This window comes from Folsomia candida, unplaced genomic scaffold, assembly GCF_002217175.1.
Source record: "Folsomia candida strain VU population unplaced genomic scaffold, ASM221717v1 Fcan01_Sc019, whole genome shotgun sequence".
Lineage (NCBI taxonomy): Eukaryota > Metazoa > Arthropoda > Collembola > Entomobryomorpha > Isotomidae > Folsomia > Folsomia candida.
In genome coordinates, this window is record NW_019091211.1 from 966,184 (window position 1) to 986,639 (window position 20,456).

At 36.5% G+C, this 20,456-nt stretch overlaps 6 protein-coding genes across 17 annotated transcripts; 3 read left to right on the forward strand and 3 right to left on the reverse strand.

Annotated features, from left to right (window-relative positions):
• Window positions 1-141: 141 nt before the first annotated feature.
• Window positions 142-7,897, reverse strand: LOC110857784 (CD209 antigen-like protein C). Of its 2 annotated transcripts, none has more exons than XR_004836642.1 (4): window positions 7,824-7,897; window positions 795-853; window positions 598-712; window positions 142-529 (listed from the first exon to the last, which is right to left on the reverse strand). XR_004836642.1 is itself a non-coding variant. In XM_022106397.2 (4 exons), exons 1-4 carry the CDS (start codon window positions 1,175-1,177, stop codon window positions 291-293), a joined length of 486 nt encoding a protein of 161 aa, XP_021962089.1. In that variant the 5' UTR covers window positions 1,178-1,301; the 3' UTR covers window positions 142-290. The 2 variants fall into 2 exon arrangements, 1 of the variants encoding a protein (XP_021962089.1); XM_022106397.2 differs by lacking the exon at window positions 7,824-7,897 and adding an exon at window positions 1,105-1,301.
• Window positions 2,182-6,750, forward strand: LOC110857631 (phospholipase A1 VesT1.02). Of its 10 annotated transcripts, none has more exons than XM_035858017.1 (8): window positions 2,182-2,931; window positions 3,229-3,302; window positions 3,370-4,572; window positions 4,644-4,743; window positions 4,865-4,881; window positions 4,974-5,961; window positions 6,041-6,150; window positions 6,238-6,730. In XM_035858017.1, exons 1-3 carry the CDS (start codon window positions 2,306-2,308, stop codon window positions 3,597-3,599), a joined length of 930 nt encoding a protein of 309 aa, XP_035713910.1. In that variant the 5' UTR covers window positions 2,182-2,305; the 3' UTR covers window positions 3,600-4,572; window positions 4,644-4,743; window positions 4,865-4,881; window positions 4,974-5,961; window positions 6,041-6,150; window positions 6,238-6,730. The 10 variants fall into 10 exon arrangements, with proteins under 10 accessions (XP_035713910.1, XP_035713911.1, XP_021961922.1 ...); XM_035858018.1 differs by having other exon boundaries at window positions 4,658-4,743; XM_022106230.2 differs by having other exon boundaries at window positions 4,644-4,881.
• Window positions 7,525-12,368, forward strand: LOC110857703. 2 transcript variants are annotated; one of them, XM_035858019.1, is made up of 9 exons: window positions 7,702-7,773; window positions 7,842-7,908; window positions 8,803-8,918; window positions 8,993-10,930; window positions 10,994-11,456; window positions 11,528-11,842; window positions 11,911-12,021; window positions 12,088-12,177; window positions 12,256-12,368. In XM_035858019.1, the coding sequence occupies exons 4-9, from the start codon at window positions 10,563-10,565 to the stop codon at window positions 12,313-12,315; spliced, it is 1,407 nt and encodes a 468-aa protein (XP_035713912.1). In that variant the 5' UTR covers window positions 7,702-7,773; window positions 7,842-7,908; window positions 8,803-8,918; window positions 8,993-10,562; the 3' UTR covers window positions 12,316-12,368. The 2 variants fall into 2 exon arrangements, with proteins under 2 accessions (XP_021962004.1, XP_035713912.1); XM_022106312.2 differs by lacking the exons at window positions 10,994-11,456; window positions 11,528-11,842; window positions 11,911-12,021; window positions 12,088-12,177; window positions 12,256-12,368 and having other exon boundaries at window positions 7,525-7,773; window positions 8,993-10,429.
• A 73-nt stretch (window positions 12,369-12,441) lies between these two features.
• LOC118438252 lies at window positions 12,442-14,179 on the reverse strand. The gene is made up of 2 exons (XM_035858166.1): window positions 12,666-14,179; window positions 12,442-12,594 (listed from the first exon to the last, which is right to left on the reverse strand). The coding sequence occupies exon 1, from the start codon at window positions 13,934-13,936 to the stop codon at window positions 12,812-12,814; it is 1,125 nt and encodes a 374-aa protein (XP_035714059.1). The 5' UTR covers window positions 13,937-14,179; the 3' UTR covers window positions 12,442-12,594; window positions 12,666-12,811.
• A 1,116-nt stretch (window positions 14,180-15,295) lies between these two features.
• On the forward strand, window positions 15,296-16,527 carry LOC118438283. Its single transcript, XM_035858221.1, has 3 exons — window positions 15,296-15,463; window positions 15,528-15,764; window positions 15,907-16,527. The coding sequence occupies exons 1-3, from the start codon at window positions 15,296-15,298 to the stop codon at window positions 16,525-16,527; spliced, it is 1,026 nt and encodes a 341-aa protein (XP_035714114.1).
• A 949-nt stretch (window positions 16,528-17,476) lies between these two features.
• Window positions 17,477-19,864, reverse strand: LOC110857843 (cytochrome P450 2U1). Its single transcript, XM_035858059.1, has 9 exons — window positions 19,743-19,864; window positions 19,470-19,608; window positions 19,121-19,338; window positions 18,743-19,056; window positions 18,530-18,638; window positions 18,281-18,461; window positions 18,100-18,217; window positions 17,882-18,023; window positions 17,477-17,811 (listed from the first exon to the last, which is right to left on the reverse strand). Exons 4-9 carry the CDS (start codon window positions 18,776-18,778, stop codon window positions 17,633-17,635), a joined length of 765 nt encoding a protein of 254 aa, XP_035713952.1. The 5' UTR covers window positions 18,779-19,056; window positions 19,121-19,338; window positions 19,470-19,608; window positions 19,743-19,864; the 3' UTR covers window positions 17,477-17,632.
• Window positions 19,865-20,456: the final 592 nt, after the last annotated feature.

Below are 20,456 nucleotides of genomic sequence, written 5' to 3' on the forward strand. Positions count from 1 at the left end.
CTAGTGGACTGGTAATTAATAAATACGTAGATTTATGTAAGCTTCCAGTTATAAGATTTGAACAGATACATACCTACATACCTATGATGGGTATTATATTATGCATATAAATATGTGCACTAATTACTGGATTGTGAAATTTCGAACGATGTGCATAATTTAATTGCACTTATTCCCATGAAGATTTATTGTGTAAGATAAAAGCATGTATTTACATACATGTACTTACATACGTACATATAGATATATATTTGTACATAAATACATAACTACGTACATATTCTTCTCAGTTACGCATAATCAGATTGGCAGAGTGGAACTGCTGCAAAACTGCAAGGAACGTCCACCCAGAGGAAATCACTGTTCCGAATAATGGCACAATTTTCCTCCCGGCCTCCACCCTGATGATTAGGGTCCCAGTTAGAATAGTCAGCTTGTACTGGTGATGACAACCCTTGACCTTGACCAACCCAATGCCACTGACCTTCAGAACCAATATCCCAAATTCCAAGCCACAAATGACGATAAACTACAAGTTTAAAGAACTTATTAAACAAAATTTACTTTTTCTTTTAATTTTTAATAAAAACTACTTACACTGTGTTTCATTAAAGTGATGTTGTACAGTCGATTGTTCATCATGATTGGAAATTGAGGCAGGTTGTAGGTCATGTGAGTGACAAAACTCGACAAATTCCATATAAGTGTGTGACTATATGTAAAGTAGACGTATGTATTTATGTAACACTGAAATAAAAATTTAACCCCAATGATTGCTATTGCATGTTACTTACAAATCCTTCAGCTTCCCTGTAAAAGGTTTTGTTCTCGAACGAGCCAATCTCAAGCAGTCCTACCAAATAAATAAAAGAATAAAAACTCACGCTAGACCGTACATATTTGAGTTTTTAAGAAATATATCAAGTGTTCCGAGCTGGCATTTTTTCTTTAAAAATATGTTTTAGGATTTTAGAAATATTTCGTAGTCGTGACGCGTTGTAATGGCATAGGAAATCGTTGTGATAAACCTCCGTGGGATTATACTATTTATTACTAATTGGACACACAAACAGTTTGTGCGAAATTAACTAATTTCAATCGAACCTGCCGAGTTGACCGTGTAAAACACATTGGATGCTGTAACCATCATAAAAACAATGACGGGTACTGCCCTCATTATGAAATGGTTTCGTTGGTTTACAAACTGCAAGTAGAAAATATTTTTATTTGGGGGTTTCAGCTAACCTCAACCTTGCAATAATTTTTAACACAAAAGAATGATTAATTAGATGCATGCATAAAAGTAGTTATAATTATTATGTATTTTTGCAATGTCGACTCAATGCTTATCACTGATGAGAAAATCTTATCACTTAATTAATTTTCACATACATATGTACTATGTGTAGTGTGTAACACTTGGTAAAAGTCTTATCGAATTATGAGGTGATAGATGACATAACTGATATGAAGTCAAACTAGACTGATTCGGTTCATACATAATCTCCCATTTTGACAATATTACCGATGATTCCCCAAAATCAAGACATACTCGTACAAATGCATTTATGTAAATGTAGGGAAATAATTATTTTTGTGAATGAACACACAGACCAAGTATGAAAGATAAGTGCTTGAACATAATTATAGTTTAAATGCAATTATATGTACTTATGCATTTACGGTTGCAGGAAAATCCAATGAGTAAATTGAAACCTACATACATACTTAGAAATGTATATATATGTACATACATACATACTATAATTAATTATTTCGGTATTTAAGACATTTTACTTGATAAATACATTTATTACAGCAAGCTTTCTTATATGCATGCATACTTATATATCTCTTTATATATATGCATGTATATTGTAGCTCATTGCTATTGTATTGTATTGTAAAATGATGGAGCGAGATATTTTCTTCAATTAAGCATTCACGTACACTTTCGTCTAGTCTTCCTCCTACCAAACCAGGTAGCATAATTATGTAATACTTTTTTTACTAGTAGTTGGTAATGCTACCAACAATAAATGAAAGCCTACAGTGTACATAATATATATGTACATATGCACGTACGTACGATGTACATTCATACTTACATCACATCCTGCATGCTTTGATCAAACACTGTAATCAGTGATACTGATATCACGATTCTCATAACAACAACCAGAAAATAAAGCAGTCCGAACCACATCATGACTCATCTCCAGTCAGTTAGTGATACTCGTACATTTATACTCCTCAGCTGACATGACCAATTCCAACCAAATAGTTACTAAACATCTCTTCCAGAATGGGCAATACCACCTCGAATTCGTGTCCATTTCTTGAAATTCACACCACTCCAAATCAATCTCTGCAAGAAACTTGCACATTTCAAACAGATTGCTGCCCATCCGATTTTTCTACTTGTGTCATTTCCACCTTTGACAAGATCAAATTGCAGCAACAATTCAAACCCGATTGTCAACTTCACCTCACCCTAATCGCACATGGCTACGCGTCCAATATTCGGAAGAGAGGGGAAAATTTCCCTGAAATTAAGGACGCCATTCTCACCCAAGCCGTTGACCCACACCTCGTAATCCTCCTGGATTGGAGTAGTCATGCCGGAACCCCGTTAAATTATAAGATTGCGGTGCAAAACGTGCTGGAAATTGCGGTTAAGATAGCACCTTTTCTAACCGGTGTGAGAAATCATTACAAGAATCAAGTTCACATTCATGCCATCGGTTTTAGTCTGGGGGCACATCTGGTCGGTGCAATTGCGAAAGCGGCTCGTCAAGAGGGGACAATTAATTTATTCAATAGGATAACCGCGTTGGACCCGGCGGGCGCCGTGGTGGTTAATTCGGGTGGGATCTCGTCCTTGTTTCGACACCATGGGTTCCCATGCTTAGCACGGGATGATGCAAATATGTAAGTTTGCATAATTATGGGAGCATTACTGGCTGACAGTCATACATACAGAATAAATTTCGCCAATTTCATATCTTGTATGATTTCATATATGTTGTCACTTTTTGAAAAACTTCAATTCATTAAGTAACGAATTTATGTATGCAATTCTTAAATTTTATAACATTTTTTACTTGAAAAAGTGATTTAGATGGTCAAATTTTAAATGTGGGATTAAGTTAAAAATTGCAATTTGTACATAATTCCTCCATCATTCTTCTTTCTTGTCTGATTCATTTGTGTAATTTATTTCCTCAGGGTCGACGTAATTCATACGACCGACTGTTTGGGAACTGATCAAAATTTGGGAACCGTTGATTTCTTCACTTGGGGTAAATTCTTGTTCGATTCAAAACTGTAAAGTTCTCGGATACGAACAATTGTGTATTGTAATTACAGATATTTCCACCTCGAGGAAAATGAACTGGGGATATTTAGACCATTTCAACCACATCGGTGTAACAAAGCTGTTCCTGGATAGCATCCTGGAACGGGAGAAATTTCAAACGAACAAGTCAGTAATTTTAGGAGCTAATGGTTTCAAATATACAAATTCCGACGGACACGAAGTCACAATGGGATATTTCTGCGAACCGAAAACTAAAGGACTGTATTTATTTTTAGAATAATTCCATCATATGCACATAGAACCACACATTTTCTAATACTTACATACGTAAGCAATTGACCTTATTAATTCCATTGTTGAGAATAAGAATCTGATCTAAATATTTCGGAATTTGTCCGAGTTGGAAAATTATTAAACATGCATATCGCATACAAAAACCAATATTGAATATTGCTAAATCAATGCATCCGTTTCTTTCAGCCAAGTTAAAGCGTTAGTTTATTTTAGGTGATAAATACCAATCTATGGTTATCCTTGTGTGTGTATGTATATATGTAAATACATATGTCTATTATTCGGACTATACCAGAAAAATAATTCGTTCCATGAGGCTGAGATAAAGTTTAATGAAATTCGCTGCGAGGTGTGGTGACAGGAAGGCACATAATCAACAAAATTGTTCAAAAGTCTAGTTATCTTATGCAGATAAGAAGTAAACGCGCTTTTTACACAAACGATATGTTACTGTATGAAGGATTGGGAAATTATATACTCAGGCAAATTCCAAACTAAACTATTAGTCATGCACGATTTCTTTTAACTATTGGTTACTTTATGTAAGCTCCGTCTAGCTGAGGGGCTGATCAGTTTGGAAAGAGAAGCGTTCGTATATGCTATTATTTTTTTTATTAATACGTGCTTTTGCGTTATTAAGTAATCAAGCTAATTTTTTTTAAAATCTTTATCCAAAATCTTCAATAATTTTCATCGTTCAGTTGTAAGGACTCCAAGTTGTGCAAAAAGTGATCCGACGGACTTATGCTGCGCAAAAAGAAGTAGTATAGAGCAGGTTTCCAGAGTTCGTGCTCGATTATATAATCGAATTTAGGTTGCGCTGACCAGATGTGTTATACATATGAACTGGAAGTACATATGTATGTTCCTCATTTTCTGATACAATCATAAACATATATGCCAAATAAGGCTCCCATTAAACGCTAAATTTCTTAATTGAGTTCCTACCACCGTCATACGTAAGTTAAAATGGTTAAATCATTCACCAAGCCAAATGTGCACTTACTTACGTAAATATATAAATATATAGATACATAAATTCAGTTTTAGGCTGCCCATCCTATGGCAAATATGGATAGACTTCAAAGGAAAAGTATGCAATCTTTGCATTTATCCGAACTATACTTGAAGTGAGTTAGTTATGTGCTGTGCGAATGGAGCTAAACTCACGAGAAACCCTAGTCTCAGCACAAGGTACTTCAGGTTTAAGCTCCACCCGCACAGTACATAACTCGTTCACTTTATGTATAGTCTTCGGAAACTCTTTAGTAAGTGCATTATTTAAAGAAGAACGACATGTGACATTTAATTTAAAACATGCACGCAAATCTATAAACCTGTTGATATCTGCTCATAATAGATCCTCACCAAAATCATCTCCTTCCTGGGATTCCATGACTTACAAAATCTACTCCTCGTATCTCCCTCATGGGACAGAAAGACAATCCAAACGCGGTTGGAGACCTTGGCAATTGTGCATTTATCTAAGAAAATAATTCACTTGCCACCTTTATTATCAAAAATCGTCTCCATCTTCAAAGTGTCCAAGAGAGACTATGGTACAGTGTCAGCGCTGTGGTCACGAGTGTCACCTCGCGATAAGGCGTCGAAACAATGGATCAACAACTTGCCACCTATCTGGTCAAGTTATAGGGTTATCCACCCTTGGTACCTTACCCCGAACCACGCCGACAAAATCCTCCACTTTTTTGCCCAACCAGATATCCAAGATAGAATAACCTTCCTCCGATTAACTCTCTGGCCTGAAGCAAGCCTCTCATTCGTCCACCAACTGCTCGGGCTATTACCAAACTTGCAAAAATTAGAAATAATCCTGAATCACTTTAACGTCGGGCAAAAGCTGGACGAGGTAAAGCCCAATGTATGTCAAAATTTAAAATCCTTCACAATTTGCCTCCTCAAAACTGAGCAATGTGCAGGGCGCATGGCCCCCGAAGACTTAACAATGCTCTGCGCCGCACTGAATATGAGAGCCATGCATAACGTGAAAAGCCTACAAGTTCGGGATTGTGAAGGATACCGCAGGGAGTCGTTTCTTCACTATGACGACTGGCAAAACTTGACCCATGTCGATTTCGACTGCTCAAGTCACGAAATGTTAACGAAATTAAGTTTGATACCTAACTTGGCCTTAAAAAGACTCAAACTTGGGTACCTTGATAACTTCAGTCTTCCATTGTTGCATCAAATTTTAACCACGATTTCGGGCACCCTTGAAATATTGGACATCGAATTGGCTACTAATGAAGAACTGGATCATATTCCCAGCCAGTTTGACTTTCCGACTTTGCCACGCTTGGAGAAATTTTCATATTCGGTTGGACAGAGTGAGAGTAGAATATTTTTAAGTAGCCTTAATTAAATTAAATTAGTATAATAATTTTTTAACTTAATTATTTTTCATAGTTAGCAAAGCTCTCCAGATAGCGCGGTACTGGGACCCGACAGCAACTTTATGGGCCGCAGTGGAAAGTTTCCTACTCCTGGACGGTTTGAATATGAGGGAAATCTTTAAGGTAAAGGGTGCCAGAAGGAAGTAGTTGAATTTTTAATTGATATTTAAATTATAAATTGGAAAATAATTATGCTCTTTAACTTATCAGGGTGGCAATGCAACTTTTACTGAGAAATTTCCACTCCTCCGAAATCTGGAACTGAGACAGATTGAAATGTACAAGAACAATTGTGACATATTTTTCTCACGTATTAAAGAAGGCTGCGTAGTATTTCCTAGGGTTAAATTATTTTCACTGGAATTGCCAGAAACGTGGAAGAATTCAGCAGGATTGACCAGGTTGAAGGAAAAGTTGACAAGTTTTTTCCCAAATGTGGTTGAAATGCACATTTCTCCGTGAAGAATGGAATATCATCGTTTTACATAAACAATAAATTAAAACAAAATACATTAGAACCAAACATAAATTCATGGACTCGATGAACGTCAGATTAAACTTCAAGAGTTAGACATGTTGAAACCCAAAATTGTTTAACTATTTATATACTTATTTGACTTATTTATATACTTATTTATATACTTATACTTATACTTTGACTTATTTATATACTTATAATGACAATAAATCAAGGGAACCTAAATATTTCGGTATCTACATACATATATGTACATGTTCCTCAAAATTGTGCTTTTGAAAAAATGGTATCACACTGAAAACCAATGGAAAATGCATTCCAACGAAATGATTCCTCACCAAACTCGAGGAAAATGCCGGGTGCTGTTTTTCTCTCTGCCACTTTCTCTGCTCGGAGAAAGTAAGTGAGAGACTAGCAGGGATTTCTTGCATAATAAGATGTGCGATTTGTCACTAAACATCTTGGTCGATATAATCGTCATCATCATCAGAGTTGGAAAAACTCAGGATTAGAGACTGCATGGGGATAATTGGGATTAACTAATTTCTAATTCTTGATCCAGTAATGCCACAATCTTACTAAAAATAAATACTGCCCATAACTAACTTGTTCTATGTAAATTACAATTCCTCAATTCTTAATCAATTTTCCCCAATAAATCACACAACTTATTTGATTTAAGAAAACAGATCAAAATCTTTGCACGCACCTCCCCCTCAATCCACTCGAGATAAATATGTGCATCTCACACCAAGATACATTTAAGCCTCCCTCTACTTATTCATAGCGTGTGTCCATTCGTCCATACCCACGCTACTTAAACTTGCCTATATATAAATACTTGTATCTATATCTTGGAGAAAGTCGAGCAAGTGTCGGCTTGCTCGTCTCCTGGTGAAAATAGCCCTCGACCGGGTGAAGGAATGGATATCGATCCAACCCCATACGTATTCCTACCGGTTCTCCAAGTGTACATAAGCGCAACGTTGCAGTGAAGTGGGTTCGATGGCTCCCATTCTTGCGGCACCCCGATTTTGTGAAGCTTTGCACTTGTAGCTTTCTCCCACTACTTTCTCCAGCCTTACAAAATTCTCCACTGCCAAAAAATACCTTGCGAGATAACAAGTTATCAATTTTAACTGCCATTAAACTCCGATTAGGGAAAAACACCCCGGTCGGTCAGCATGGGAATGGAACGGCTAATGAGCCCCTGCTTCTTCGGGATCACGCTCCAACAAGGGGCACAACTCATCGCTGCCATAAATATCGTGAGTTTTGCAAATATTTATAAAGACAATTTTGAAGAGAAATTTAAAACCTGTGTGAATCCTGATAGGTTTTGGGGGTCTGGTTCGTCATCATCTTTACCTTGTATTGCGTCACGATTGGAGCTGAAGTTAATGGTATAATAAAATTCTTATTACTTTAAAGTTAATTATGGCAAATAATATTAAATAGTCAAAAGTTGGCAGGTATATATGTAGTGAAACCTGAAGAAATTAGGGAGAGGGTAGAGCCATGAATTATATATGTGACCCGTGTTTTTCCTTGTTGAAATGTATTGGGCTTTATAAAATGCTAACCCCACCTGGTCTTTATCACTATTTACATATTATACTGTACAGTCAGATCGATTACGCTGCCCGGGGATTGCACCTCACAACAACAATTCTCCATCGAAAACTTATATACGCACATAATCACTCTATTTTCATGTCCCAAATATTTATTGGTGTTTGTGATGCATGTGTAATTTACATACATAGGGGGAAAGCAACGAGAAACTTATGACAACTTATGCGTTGCGTTTTTAATTATGCGTTTTTAATTTATTTAGTCAGATTTATGTACATATTTAATCTCAAATGTAGTTTATTGAGCTTACTTTACATTGCAACTCAGAAAATTTACGAATGTAAGGACAATTGTTTCATGGGGGATTCGCAAAATAAGATTTCGTAAATTTCTCAAATCTATTTATAAAACCAATTCTTGTTATCCTAATTAGATTTACGTAGTTTCATGGGTTTCTATAATTTGTTTTATGGTTGATAGGATAAGTGTGTGAAATAATAATACGAGCATGACATAAACCCATGCACACTTACTGAAAAAGTTTTCCATCAAAAATCCCATGTTTTCTAGAAAAAGTGCTCCTAAACTTTCCAAATTATGCTCATTGTCAGTTTGGGATATGTGTGACATGCATCCGATATAGCTTGTCATAAGTACGCCTAATATCTATGTATGTACATACCTCAAAATACTTAGCATGCAAATTTTTCTCTATTTTGCAGAAGTCGCCGGGGGCGAACTTACCGGTATGATTATCGCGTACTGGGTGATCGTTTGCGTCCTCGTCTTTATCAGTGCCATCATGAATTTTATCCTCTTGTTCAAGGGGGCAAATGAGGTAACCTCATCTGTTATTTCAAATTTATCTTAAAATTTTGCTAATTTTGCTATCTTCTTTTTTAATATGAATAGAGGTCACCCAAAAAGGTGAAATTCTTTCTCATCGCGCTGGTCGTCATCGTCGTGGTGGGATTTATCGCCACCCTCGTGCGACACTTTTCCATCGCCACGTTCTTCATCACGTTGCTGTCCGACCTGCCCGTCGTGTACGAGTTGTGGGTCGTGTACTGCTTTTACAAGGAGATTTCCAACGTGGATCAGTACACTGGAGAAACCGGAGGAAATTATCAGGAGCCGTAAACACATATTTGATTAAAACAGTTCAAAGTTTCAATAATTTTACTTATTACGTGTCACTGAGCGGGTTCACGTCAACCTTTGTAACTTTGTGTGTCAGTAAATGGTAACGAAACGACATCATGAGCGAGGCATAATTTTTGGAGAATTTACATATGTACACACATCGTTTCCAAAGTTGACGATGTGAACTCGCTCAATGAATAATTTATAATTCCTCTGCTCATTAAGTTAATTAATCGTGTATGTAAATATTTATTCGAGCTGAAGAAGAAGAAAATGGAGAAGAAAATCATAGTGCGAATAATTGTTGCCACTTATCATCGTTAAAATTAAGACAAATTGTGCAATATTATGTACGTGGAATTGTGTTCTACATATTTTTGTGAGGGATGCTGACTAGCATGCGTCAGAATTCGAGCAGTGGTGCGGAGAGAATTTATTATGGGATATTTTATTTTATTGATAATAATACATAATTGAAATCAGATCAATAATTCAATAAAACTAATTCCAGTGTTGTGAAAAATTTGGTGCTTTATTTCAGTTGGCAATGTAAATGATGACGAAAAATGGCTTCGGAAAATTTGTACTTGCAAATGAAAGTGGTGAAAGAGTTCAATTAAGGGTCGAATGAAAAAGTTGGGTGAAAGCTCTTCATCCTTGAAGTTTTAGGAAATTTTACCAAATTTGTGACTTAAAAATTTTAAATTTCCACACACGCTTGACTTTGACTCCCCCAGGAATAAAAAGTCGTCCTAAAATAATACTATTCGCCTCGCCAAGAAAAACTACCAATTAACAAAAACTAATTATCGAGCACGACATGAGGTTAAATTTAACATATTTGACATGTGTGCATTATTTATTTGCCGCGTCTTGAATTAGCCTGATAAATGACAAGTATTGGAACTAATAAGCAATTACACATCGAATAAAGTTGACGCGACTCTGGAGGAGACGACGCCCAGAAAACAATGACAATTGGTTAGCAGACTCTCGTCCACAAACTGTTATGCCAAAGATCCGACATGAGGGGACATGCCAGGTTCGGGACACTTCTATTATTAGGATACTGAGTACGAGAGAAAGAGAGAGAGAGAGAGGTGTTCAGTATGGATTTAGCTTTAGGATAAGTGTGGCTTGAGCCATGGTCTTAGTTAAGGATAAGTAGTCAGAGTTATGGAAATAAAGGAAAGTTTAAGAAAAACATCCCGAATCTGTCGACCACGGTTATTCCGCACCCCTCATAGCCATCGTCGTTCGTAACAAAACACAAGCATAAATTGCTCGATACCTCCGAAATCTTGAGAATTTATTTTTTTGCATCAACTTATCCTTAGCAATGGATAAAATAAAGAATCCATCATTATTCTTCATAGACATTCCTCCTAAAATTAACCCAATTAAGGTTGTAAAATCCTTGCATGCTAATTCACATATGCCGAACAGAGACAACGATACAATCACTAATGTCAAAAAAGAAGCAAAGTTTTACGAAGTTGTCAAAATTTACAGTATTTTATTCTATATTTCACGCCTTTTTGGCTTTCTCCCTGTAAGAATTATATCAAACAAGGGTGCAACACGGCTTGAATTTAAATTAAAGTCGGCATGGTTCGCGTACTGCGTCATCATCACAATTTTAATGTATTTCGCGCTCATAACCTACTTTCTAAACAGGGAGTTCAATATTGACCTTGGTTTCCAAGTGTGAGTCGTTCATTCTCAATTTTTTGATCGAGTGTCTAAATTATGTTGCGATGAAATTTTCAGATTTACTCGTGCCGCGGAATCGGACGGATTTTTTCAAAACCGACAAGCCCCCACAAAATCATCTACGGTCCTCGTAATTGACCGCGCATTTCAAGTAATGCTCCCTATATACGGATTCGTCAATACGACCTCCGTCCGCATACAAATTAACAAATTTGTCCGCTTTGTCAATACCTGGTCAGAAATTTCTAAACATTTCGACACCGCTTTTGGATCCGATTATGCCATGAATTTAAATTGCTTACTCCAGTTTAAAAAAGGATTGAGCTTCGTACTAATCTTCACCTATTGTTCAACACTCTATAAAGCCGTCACATATCCAGGCCGCATGTTAACCGAGGAATTCGCACTGTTTGATATATTTCTGAAATTTAGTTTCGTCGCATTTGTCACCACTGCGTTCACGATTTCCACAGCTAACACACTTTTAAGTTTAGTGACGGTGTGGATCTTTTACAGAGAGGTGATGAAATCCGATTCTACATACTTTCTTTTTTCTCCGTTTTTATCAAATGCATAATTGTCAATTTTCAGATCCTACACGGGATTCGCACCCAGTATGAAAACGGCATCCGAATAACGGATCGTCACGTTAATGAGTGGAAATCCTTGATTATTTCGGTCCGAGAACAAGTCAAGATTTTTGAGGAAATTAGTTCAATTCCGGAGTTGAATGACTTGTTTTTCTTTTTTGTATCGAGTTTGTGCATTTCTTACATGGCATTTAGCCTCGTCTTGGAGAATGTGGAGGAGAGTGGAGCCATGATCCCGTATGCTGTGGGTGGTTTGGTATTTTCCATGGCGAGGACGTACATGAAGGGAAGTTTGGCCGAAGTTTTGAAAGAAGAGGTGTGCATTTTTATGCGAAATTTGTATGTTCGAATTACTGAATTATGATGCCACATTTTCTTGAGCAGGAACAAAAAATTGCAAGGTTTATAGTATCCATGAGACCAGAGGGAGGGCAATGTTTCCAAGAAATGGAAAGAGCTGGAGAGCATTATATCGATTCCAGGGCACGTGTTGAAGTATGTAAATAAGCTATTACTAAATAAAGAATTGAAGTTTCCCTGATATTTTTTATATTTTCTTAGATGCAACTAATTTCGAACATGATATTAACAAATCCTACCCAAGTTACGTTTGGAAATGTGATTGTTCTCAATAAGAAGTTACTATTGTCCGTAAGTTGTACATGTAACGATAATTTTAATTTATGAAAATAAATGCATACAGAATTTTTAATAATGTGATAATTTAAGGTGTGCAGCAATCTTGCGTCGTATCTTGTTGTTCTCCTTCAATTTAAGAGACCAGCATAATTTTTAAATAAGTATGTAAATGCCTCAATAAATCATGTGAACAAAAAGAGCTTAACCAGATTTATAAATACAACATGCCGTGAAAAAAAAACTTTATTTCTTCTCCGTTGATTGCATAGATAAATATTTAGATGTTTAGATGTCTTTATTCGTATTTAAGCAATTTTCACACCCATGCATATTTTATCAACGACTATTTGTATTTAGATAAAATTACGAACTGTCCACTGATTGGAATTGATAGATAATAACCACGTACGTTGTAATGGCAGCAATCATCTAGAAATATGTAAGAGTTTTCAACATATTTAAAAAACTTATACTAAAATATCAAAAATTCCAAATCTTACTGAGATCAAAAGTCGCAAATTCAAATCCAGCATCGAATTTGCAATAATTATCGGATCAAGGGACGGAAACTCCTTAAATTCGTGTTTCTGTAAAAGTAGACGATGCCAATTAAAGATATACCTTCAATATTTATTTAATTGACTAATTAACAAACCTGATTATTTGTAGATTGGCTCAATTTATATATCGCAATTTTCTCAGCTACCCAAGTCATGCGTGACTCATCATGGTCATCATAATCAATAAACTTAACCCTTTTAGCAAACATTCTACTTTTCTCTTCCAATTCACTCGAACTATTTACCAAGCAATAAAAGTAAGTGGTAGACAATGCCAATTTTACCAGATTAAATCCACCCGAAAAAGTGTCCTTCGTACTGAACGATATCACAACGAAATAAATCGAATATAACAAATTTCCTAAAGTATAAACAACATAAATATTCAAAACCCTGCCAAACAGGGAGTTAAATTCTTGCACATTGTTGTCCAAACGGTAATAAAATTCCACCATGCTCCTAACTTTCCCCAAATTTGTCAACCATTTCCGGTTCAGCTCATCCCGTAAAACGTTCAGCAATCGAGTCACACAAAGTTCATAGCTCATCACAAAATAAATGACTCCATGAAGACAAAAATTCGTCAGGAAATCAAGCCAACTGAAAGATAGGTCTCGCATGAAGCCGATAATATTGAAATCCGAATTCACAACGTTCGTGAAATATAGATACACCCCAGTCGAAAAGGAGGACATTGTTACTTGCAGAGATATATGGACAACACATTTCACACTGATTTTCCTTAAGAATGTTTTTAGGGTGCCCTCCTCGTGGGCAAAATTTGCCTCCAAAATGGTAACAATGGCGGTGAATTTCTGCCAGAATGTGGCAACACGTTTCCTACTAGTGACGAGATACAACCTGATGAGCAAGGGACATATGATGGAACAAAATCCCCAACAACTTGTGACCGCGCTGAAGGTATTGCGTCCCTTGGAGACATATTCCGCAGTTATCTGCTCGTAATGGTCGGGATCCTGGCTATTTGTCATGGGGGAAAGTGTGAGTAGTGTGTAGAAAATGGGGAGTAATGTGGATGGGGATTTGTACCAGGGGGGACAGTCGAGCGAGAGGGGTTTTCTGGAACCGGGCGTTGTGATGGATAATGGAAGGAAACCGGCGAATTGTTGTATTCGAAAAGGTAACTTAGCCCCGTGCAGGAGGGATTTTGTCGGTGCGGGGGGAATTATTAGATGAGGCCGGATTTGCATTTTTCTAGCGAAAAGGAATCACTACCTTTATCAATACGGAGAAAGTTCCGAATGAATAAGTACGTAGTTAATATTATACCTTGGCCAGAAAAATAATTGTCCTGTGAATTATGTATCAATTGAGGGTTATTATACTGGCTTATTAGTACCAGAAAATAAAAAAAACTTAGGCGTAACACTAGAGAAGTCCGTTGTTTGTTTGGGATGGTACTTATTCACTCCATTAAAAAAATTAATAACAAACAAAAACCTCGTCGAAATATGTGCGCACATACATTTTAAAGCGTGCTTTGTACAAATTTCATGTCGTGTGAAGATTTGGGGGTTGAAGGGTGCATAATATTGAACAATTATGGGAAGTACTTTTGCTTCCAAATAAATTTGCAAAGGCAGTTCTTTGTTCCCTATCTTTTGAGGCAATAACTTAAATAAATAACCACTGAGGTCGTTGTACTTGTACGCACTTGATGTTGAAAAATTCCTAATAACCCCACTACGTAAGAATATTAATAGTGGCCAAATGCATGGAGAACAGGTCGAACAAATTACCTAAATTACTGCTATGACCGCATGCATTTATGTAGATAAATATAAAGTAAATTCAACTACATAACGTTGTCACACAAGTAGGGACAAAGTGCTTATCCATTACATTGCGTTGACGAAATATGTACATTTGCTTAATCAAATCTACACGCCATGTAAGTACTAACCTAAGTAAATATTATGTAATATACTTTACAGTAGCATTCATACACATAGATAAATCAATCATATCTGAAACAATTAGCAGCACATGTATTTTGTTTTATGCACTTGCCTAAAATGCATGCTTATATTACATGTCGATCCATCATAAAGAGCACAATAAGTATATAACTTAAATATTTTTTATATATTGTACACCTTTTATGCAAAATGTATTCATAAGTTGTACATATGTATATATGAAGTGAATGCATTTCATAACACTCACATTATCAATAAAAAAGACATTAATAATACGTTTACGTTTATGATTGAGATTGATCAGTATCGTTTAATAATTACTGATCGGTACAATGTTTATAAATTTGCCGACGAGCTCTCCATCATCTTTTGTCCTACGGTCCCATTTAAATTAACAATACAACTATTTATTGTTTCAGTCAGCTTCGTGCGTAAATGTGGCGCTTTTAAAGACCAGAGTGGCATTTTAACTGTCCCATTTTTACGTCAAGTCAAAATGCAAACAATGAAACGAATTCGTTATTTTTCGAATAAAATCCTACATATAAACCGAGATTTGACCAGTCTATAAATCCCACTTGAAGTTGACACTCTCTAAGTAGCTGATCTAAACTCTAATTTGAAGTCATAATGGGAACAATTATTCCTCCAACTTTTGTCTCATTTTTCGAATATTGCTACCACTTGGGAGTCGTTCCGTTTCGATTCAAAATTCCAAAAGATAAAGATGCGGAGCAAGATCCGATTCCAAAATTGGGTGGTGGAGAATATATTCTAGAAACAAATCTTAAGCAAATGGTACATTTACTTGGCAAATTTTCACAATGTAGTAAAACATTTTTTTAATCTCCACGTTTTGCAGGTATTTTGCGGTATCGTGCATTTCCTTGTTATCCTGTACTCCCTCATGTCCACTATGACCGCACTTCTAAATAACGAAATAACTGGTGTAATTTCTTATTTTGCTGTGATCCTGCCCTTCGTATCGTCATTTCTAACCATTTCGTTCAGTTCCTTTGTGTGGAGATTTCGTCAGGGAAGAATCACTGACATGATAACACAGTCCATCAAGTATTTCGAGCATTGCAAGAAATCACGAGTAAGTCTTTTAATTGGCAGGACTTATGTAGACATGTAAACAATAATTTCTTAAATTTTCCCATTACGGGAATTGCAAACACTATGTAAATTTCTTCCTAGCGTGCTCCATAACTTGAACGCTAAATTATTCCAACTTTCAGGGATTTCCTAAAACGGACCTAATTTACATAGTCATCAGCATCCTTCCCTTCATCCTCCCAGGCCTCGTGTCGATCTTTTCCCACCTCATCAACTACGACCTCTCCCACAATTTCTACAATTACGTCTCATCAGCCCGGTCATTTTGGAGTGCGTCCTACTTCCACGGAATCCCCGATAACTCTGTTACATCCTACAGCACACTATTTGGTTACATCATCCTCTCCACGTTCCACTTGACCGCCACCCTCTGCACCTTTTCTTTCATGGTGTTTATGCAAACCGGACTGTTTTTGGGAGTCATGGTCCTGCACGAAGCTGCGTGCGCGTTCACATCAAAATTGGGGAACAAGTCGCCCGACCATTATTTCGACTCGTACACGTTGCTGGCACAATGGCAGGATCTGAAATCCTTGTCGAAATCAATAAATCACGCCATGGGAACGTTGCTAAGCTTTCTTTTTGTCATGGAAACGATGGAAATCATCACGATTGTAGGCTCCATGCCGAATGGTGATTACTACGCGGATGCACTGAGCCTGTACTTGATCTTCTTCAGTGTCACGTACCTCGTTTTGGCGGCCTGGATTTGTGACGAGGTTTGTACAAAAATGCGTACATGACAAATCATAAATGCAAGATCATTTTGCTAATACAATTTTCATATATAGGTGTCTAAATTCCGCGAATATCTACTCGACCAGGATCACATCGTGATCCCGTCAGACGTGAGGATGTCCCTTGTCTCGGGAGACTTAAATGGTCACCCAGTTGGGATTAAAATTTTTGGCACGTTTGTTGCCAGCAGTAAGGTTTTAGTAAATGTGAGTCTTACATTCTCGCCCATTAAATGATTTAAATGTAAATTATAAAAATTTGTTTTTTAGATGCTTCTCATCGTGATGGGCCTTTTTGTCGTGATTATACAAACCGGTGGACATACAAAGGTCGATTGTTCTTGTAATCAGAATGAAGAGTATGCTAAAACAACGACATTGATGAACCGGATGACATCTTTTGCGCCCATAGAAATCTCATCGTCCACTAGTATACCACCCACTACGACACCACCCACTACGACACCGCCCATTACTACACTACTAACTACTACACCACCCACTTAAGAGTAGAATTAAACGTAGAGTGGTCTGATCAGCACGTTCAGAATTCAACAAACTTTGATCGAAGTCGCAAAAAAATGATGCTTAAGGGTTGGGTAACCTTGCTTGTATTTAGTTAACGATTTACATTTGACTTTGTTCATATTCTATGTAAATATGTATGTTGTATGTACGCACATTACATACGCTCGTATTTCGGATTTCGGTACAAATTCGTACAATAGAATTTATGTATGCTAGTATGCATTAAATTCATGGCTTTCATTTTATATATTAGTAATACGTATATATGTATGTCGGTAAAAAACGATCTATTCACTGTTGATTGACTTGCATGCATGGAAATAAATGGGAAACTTGGGTGATTATATACACATCTAAATATGTGCATGTGTACATTGAACATATTAACCGTTTGCATTTTCAATTTAATGTAAAAATGCTGCACATATTCAATTGGCGAGCATATCGGCAAAATACAGCTCATATTATTACGAGTAACACCATCTTTACAAATTACTTCGAAATTTAGAAAAACATACACATGTGACAAATATAATTCCTTATCTAACCTTATCAAAACTTATAAGTACTTGATGTCCTTATCCTATCGCTTGGCAAATGTGGCTTGAAACGGGTACGGTTTTAAAGTTAATCCAGGCCTCATGTCTAACCTGGGCTTTTCATGACCTTTCGGAACGCTCAACTTGTACCGTTGCAGAAGTGAGGTGGTCAACAAAAAGGCAACAATGTTCGCATGCAGTTCTCCAGGACAGTTTCTCTTCCCTGAGGAAAAAAGTTAATTTTTAATTTTTAATAATTTTTTAGACTAACGCAACTACAGTAAATAACTTACCAAACGAAAAAGAGATAATATTTCCTGCATTCACAACTTGTCCGTCCTCGTTAAGAAAACGTTCCGGTCTGAATGCATCGGGATCTGTCCAATTTTCTTCGCTTTCATTGTACAGCCGCGTGTCGGCCATGATAATGGTATCCTAAGAAAAAGTACATAAATGCCCATATAGAAATACTATCCATCAATTAAATATTTTTCATTATGTAATTCCGCACCTTTTTAATAATGTAGTCCTTATAAGCAAGATCTGACAGAGCGCGACGAGGCAACAGATTCTGGAGGACTCGACCCTTCCTATGCGTCTCCAAGAAGAAGGCTTGAAGGTACGGCATCCTAATTTTATCAAAATATGCATTTTCTTAGCGATTCAACTTAAATCAAATCTTTTAAGCATACTCTTTTCTATCTGAAAAACGAAAGGCTCTCCCATCCGGGGCAACTTTTAAAATTTCTCGATAAATCTTCTCCTGTACATCCGGATAAGTTACGAGGTACAGCATCACAAACTCCATGTAAGTGCTGGACGTGTCGGTACTGGCGAGATGCAAGTCTTGAAATGTGAGCTGGAAATTTTCACCTGAATAAATAAACATAGGTTAACTAATTATTAGTTAAGCTTAATTTGTTCATCTTAAATTTCACTACTATTAAAAATCTTCGGATCCGTGCTACAATTTTGAACAAAGGCTTCCAATAAATTTGTCGGGGTTATATGTGATGTAGTCCATTTTTCTTGCATTTCCTTGAACAAGTTCTGCAAATTGGATAAAATACTTGTTTAAGTATGTACATTATTTAAAAATTTGAAATCCTAACGTTGAAATTTTAAATTTTTGAATTTTGTTCTATGATCCTTACTAGTGCGACTGTATTTGACGTGTTGAAATAATCCATTTGCACATCGTATCCTAACGCCTTTGGAAAGACGAATCTCAAAAATGGAAATGCATTGACGATCCCTGTCCCAAAAATGCTGGCTCGAATGAAAGCATCTCCTTTCTCCGCTAGTGTTTTGATGTACGGTTCGTCTTTGGAGAAAGCTGACCAACAATCATTTGCCACATGATCGAAAGAATGGAATCGTTGAAGAGAAGCTCGACATCGAGGTCACAACTCTTCTTATCAGTTCTGATCTTGTCGTCAATTGAGGCGAATAAGCGCTGGGATGCATCCTGAAAATTTCATGTTTAAAATCTGCACCCTTTAAATTTATGTACGTGTTGAATATTCTTTCACCTGAATGAAATGTTCCATGTCGGAAGATTTGCCGAAACCGAATTCTCGTAAAGTTTTAAACGCCCAAGGTCTCAACTTTTCCCAAACTTCTCCTTCAGAAAGGGCAATTCCTAAATTTTTATTAAAACTTCGATCTGCAAACATTCCAGAGAAATCTCGAGCAAAGGTGGCTTCATTGGTGAAGATGGTTTGTATGGCTTCTTTCGATGTGAGGATGACTGTTGGCGAAATGAAAGTAATCCTTAGTATATCATCTTTAATTTTCATGCATGTATCCGCAATTAGGAAATTACTTAAATTATGGAGGCATTGGCATTGATTACCAATGAATGACAAAAATTGTACCCACCTGTCCTTTTGGATCCCATCTATCTTTAAGGAATATATTTCCCCATATTTTTCTGCCAGTGTTCCCATTGATAAGGTCATGTTATCCGATGCCTTTGCCAAATCGAGCAGATTTCCTATAATTGGCCATGGTTTTGGCCCTGAACAAAAATGAACGGCTTAATAACATCAAGGTTTTCAAATCATCCCAAATTTTTCAGAATAAATTCACAAATGTAAAGTGCTACTTGTATTTGTATGTAACTCGTGAAGCGTGTAAAATAAAATTGCATACCAGGTGGTTCCTTATTACTATGATCATGTTTTAATACTAAATAGTAAATTATCAGGAAAGCAATAACTGCGAGAGCGTAATAGGCAAACATCTTTCTCCAACGAAACAAATTTAGCTACTGAGATTATGTAACTAAAATAGTGCGATCATTGACATTTTATCTATATAAATGCATGTAAATATTGCATCGCTTAAATGAATTGATTGTAAAAAGTGGTATGTCCAGTATATTGTTTAGGATGAGAGCAAGTAAGTTTAGCATATACATACGGGAAGATTTCGACACGTGCAGCCTTGGACTGGAGAAGGGCATTTACATATGTGCATATTCTGAATGTATGTACTTACTATTTATATATGCATCATACATGATGCATATGTATATGTATACATATACACATGCACATACATATATAATGCGTATGAAATCATGGAATATTTCACGACAACTTGATCTTATGTCCAGTTCAGCCGGTGATACAAAATTGTACACAAAAAAATCTGCTTTGTTCCATGCTGGGTTAACAAAAACAGGATTGGACACTTGGTTAATAAGTGTTTTATATTTTGTGGGACTGACCAATTACATGCAGCAACATATTTAACAGCAATTTTATTGAGATGGGTATCATATTCATGTTCATATAACTATTTATTAGATTAGATAACTGTACATATATACGTGCAAAAACCAGAACCATCCTTTAACCTCTC

What these genes read in the sequence shown, in the direction of transcription:
- LOC110857703 (XM_035858019.1), top strand. Translation starts at nt 10,563, where the DNA reads ATGGATAAAATAAAGAATCCATCATTATTCTTCATAGACATTCCTCCT. An exon ending in ATTGACCTTGGTTTCCAAGT is followed by an intron (nt 10,931 to 10,993) that starts GTGAGTCGTTCA and finishes TGAAATTTTCAG; the next exon opens with ATTTACTCGTGCCGCGGAAT. An exon ending in ATAAGAAGTTACTATTGTCC is followed by an intron (nt 12,178 to 12,255) that starts GTAAGTTGTACA and finishes TGATAATTTAAG; the next exon opens with GTGTGCAGCAATCTTGCGTC.
- LOC110857784 (XM_022106397.2), bottom strand. Translation starts at nt 1,177, where the DNA reads ATGAGGGCAGTACCCGTCATTGTTTTTATGATGGTTACAGCATCCAAT. An exon ending in TTACACGGTCAACTCGGCAG is followed by an intron (nt 854 to 1,104) that starts GTTCGATTGAAA and finishes TTTATTTGGTAG; the next exon opens with GACTGCTTGAGATTGGCTCG. An exon ending in TCACTTTAATGAAACACAGT is followed by an intron (nt 530 to 597) that starts GTAAGTAGTTTT and finishes TTAAACTTGTAG; the next exon opens with TTTATCGTCATTTGTGGCTT.
- LOC118438252 (XM_035858166.1), bottom strand. Translation starts at nt 13,936, where the DNA reads ATGCAAATCCGGCCTCATCTAATAATTCCCCCCGCACCGACAAAATCC.
- LOC110857843 (XM_035858059.1), bottom strand. Translation starts at nt 18,778, where the DNA reads ATGGATTATTTCAACACGTCAAATACAGTCGCACTA. An exon ending in GGATCCGAAGATTTTTAATA is followed by an intron (nt 18,462 to 18,529) that starts GTAGTGAAATTT and finishes TTATTTATTCAG; the next exon opens with GTGAAAATTTCCAGCTCACA. An exon ending in CGTTTTTCAGATAGAAAAGA is followed by an intron (nt 18,218 to 18,280) that starts GTATGCTTAAAA and finishes TGATAAAATTAG; the next exon opens with GATGCCGTACCTTCAAGCCT.
- LOC110857631 (XM_035858009.1), top strand. Translation starts at nt 4,768, where the DNA reads ATGGAGCTAAACTCACGAGAAACCCTAGTCTCAGCACAAGGTACTTCA. An exon ending in TTCATATTCGGTTGGACAGA is followed by an intron (nt 5,962 to 6,040) that starts GTGAGAGTAGAA and finishes TATTTTTCATAG; the next exon opens with TTAGCAAAGCTCTCCAGATA. An exon ending in ATATGAGGGAAATCTTTAAG is followed by an intron (nt 6,151 to 6,237) that starts GTAAAGGGTGCC and finishes TTAACTTATCAG; the next exon opens with GGTGGCAATGCAACTTTTAC.
- LOC118438283 (XM_035858221.1), top strand. Translation starts at nt 15,296, where the DNA reads ATGGGAACAATTATTCCTCCAACTTTTGTCTCATTTTTCGAATATTGC. An exon ending in AAACAAATCTTAAGCAAATG is followed by an intron (nt 15,464 to 15,527) that starts GTACATTTACTT and finishes CACGTTTTGCAG; the next exon opens with GTATTTTGCGGTATCGTGCA. An exon ending in AGCATTGCAAGAAATCACGA is followed by an intron (nt 15,765 to 15,906) that starts GTAAGTCTTTTA and finishes TCCAACTTTCAG; the next exon opens with GGATTTCCTAAAACGGACCT.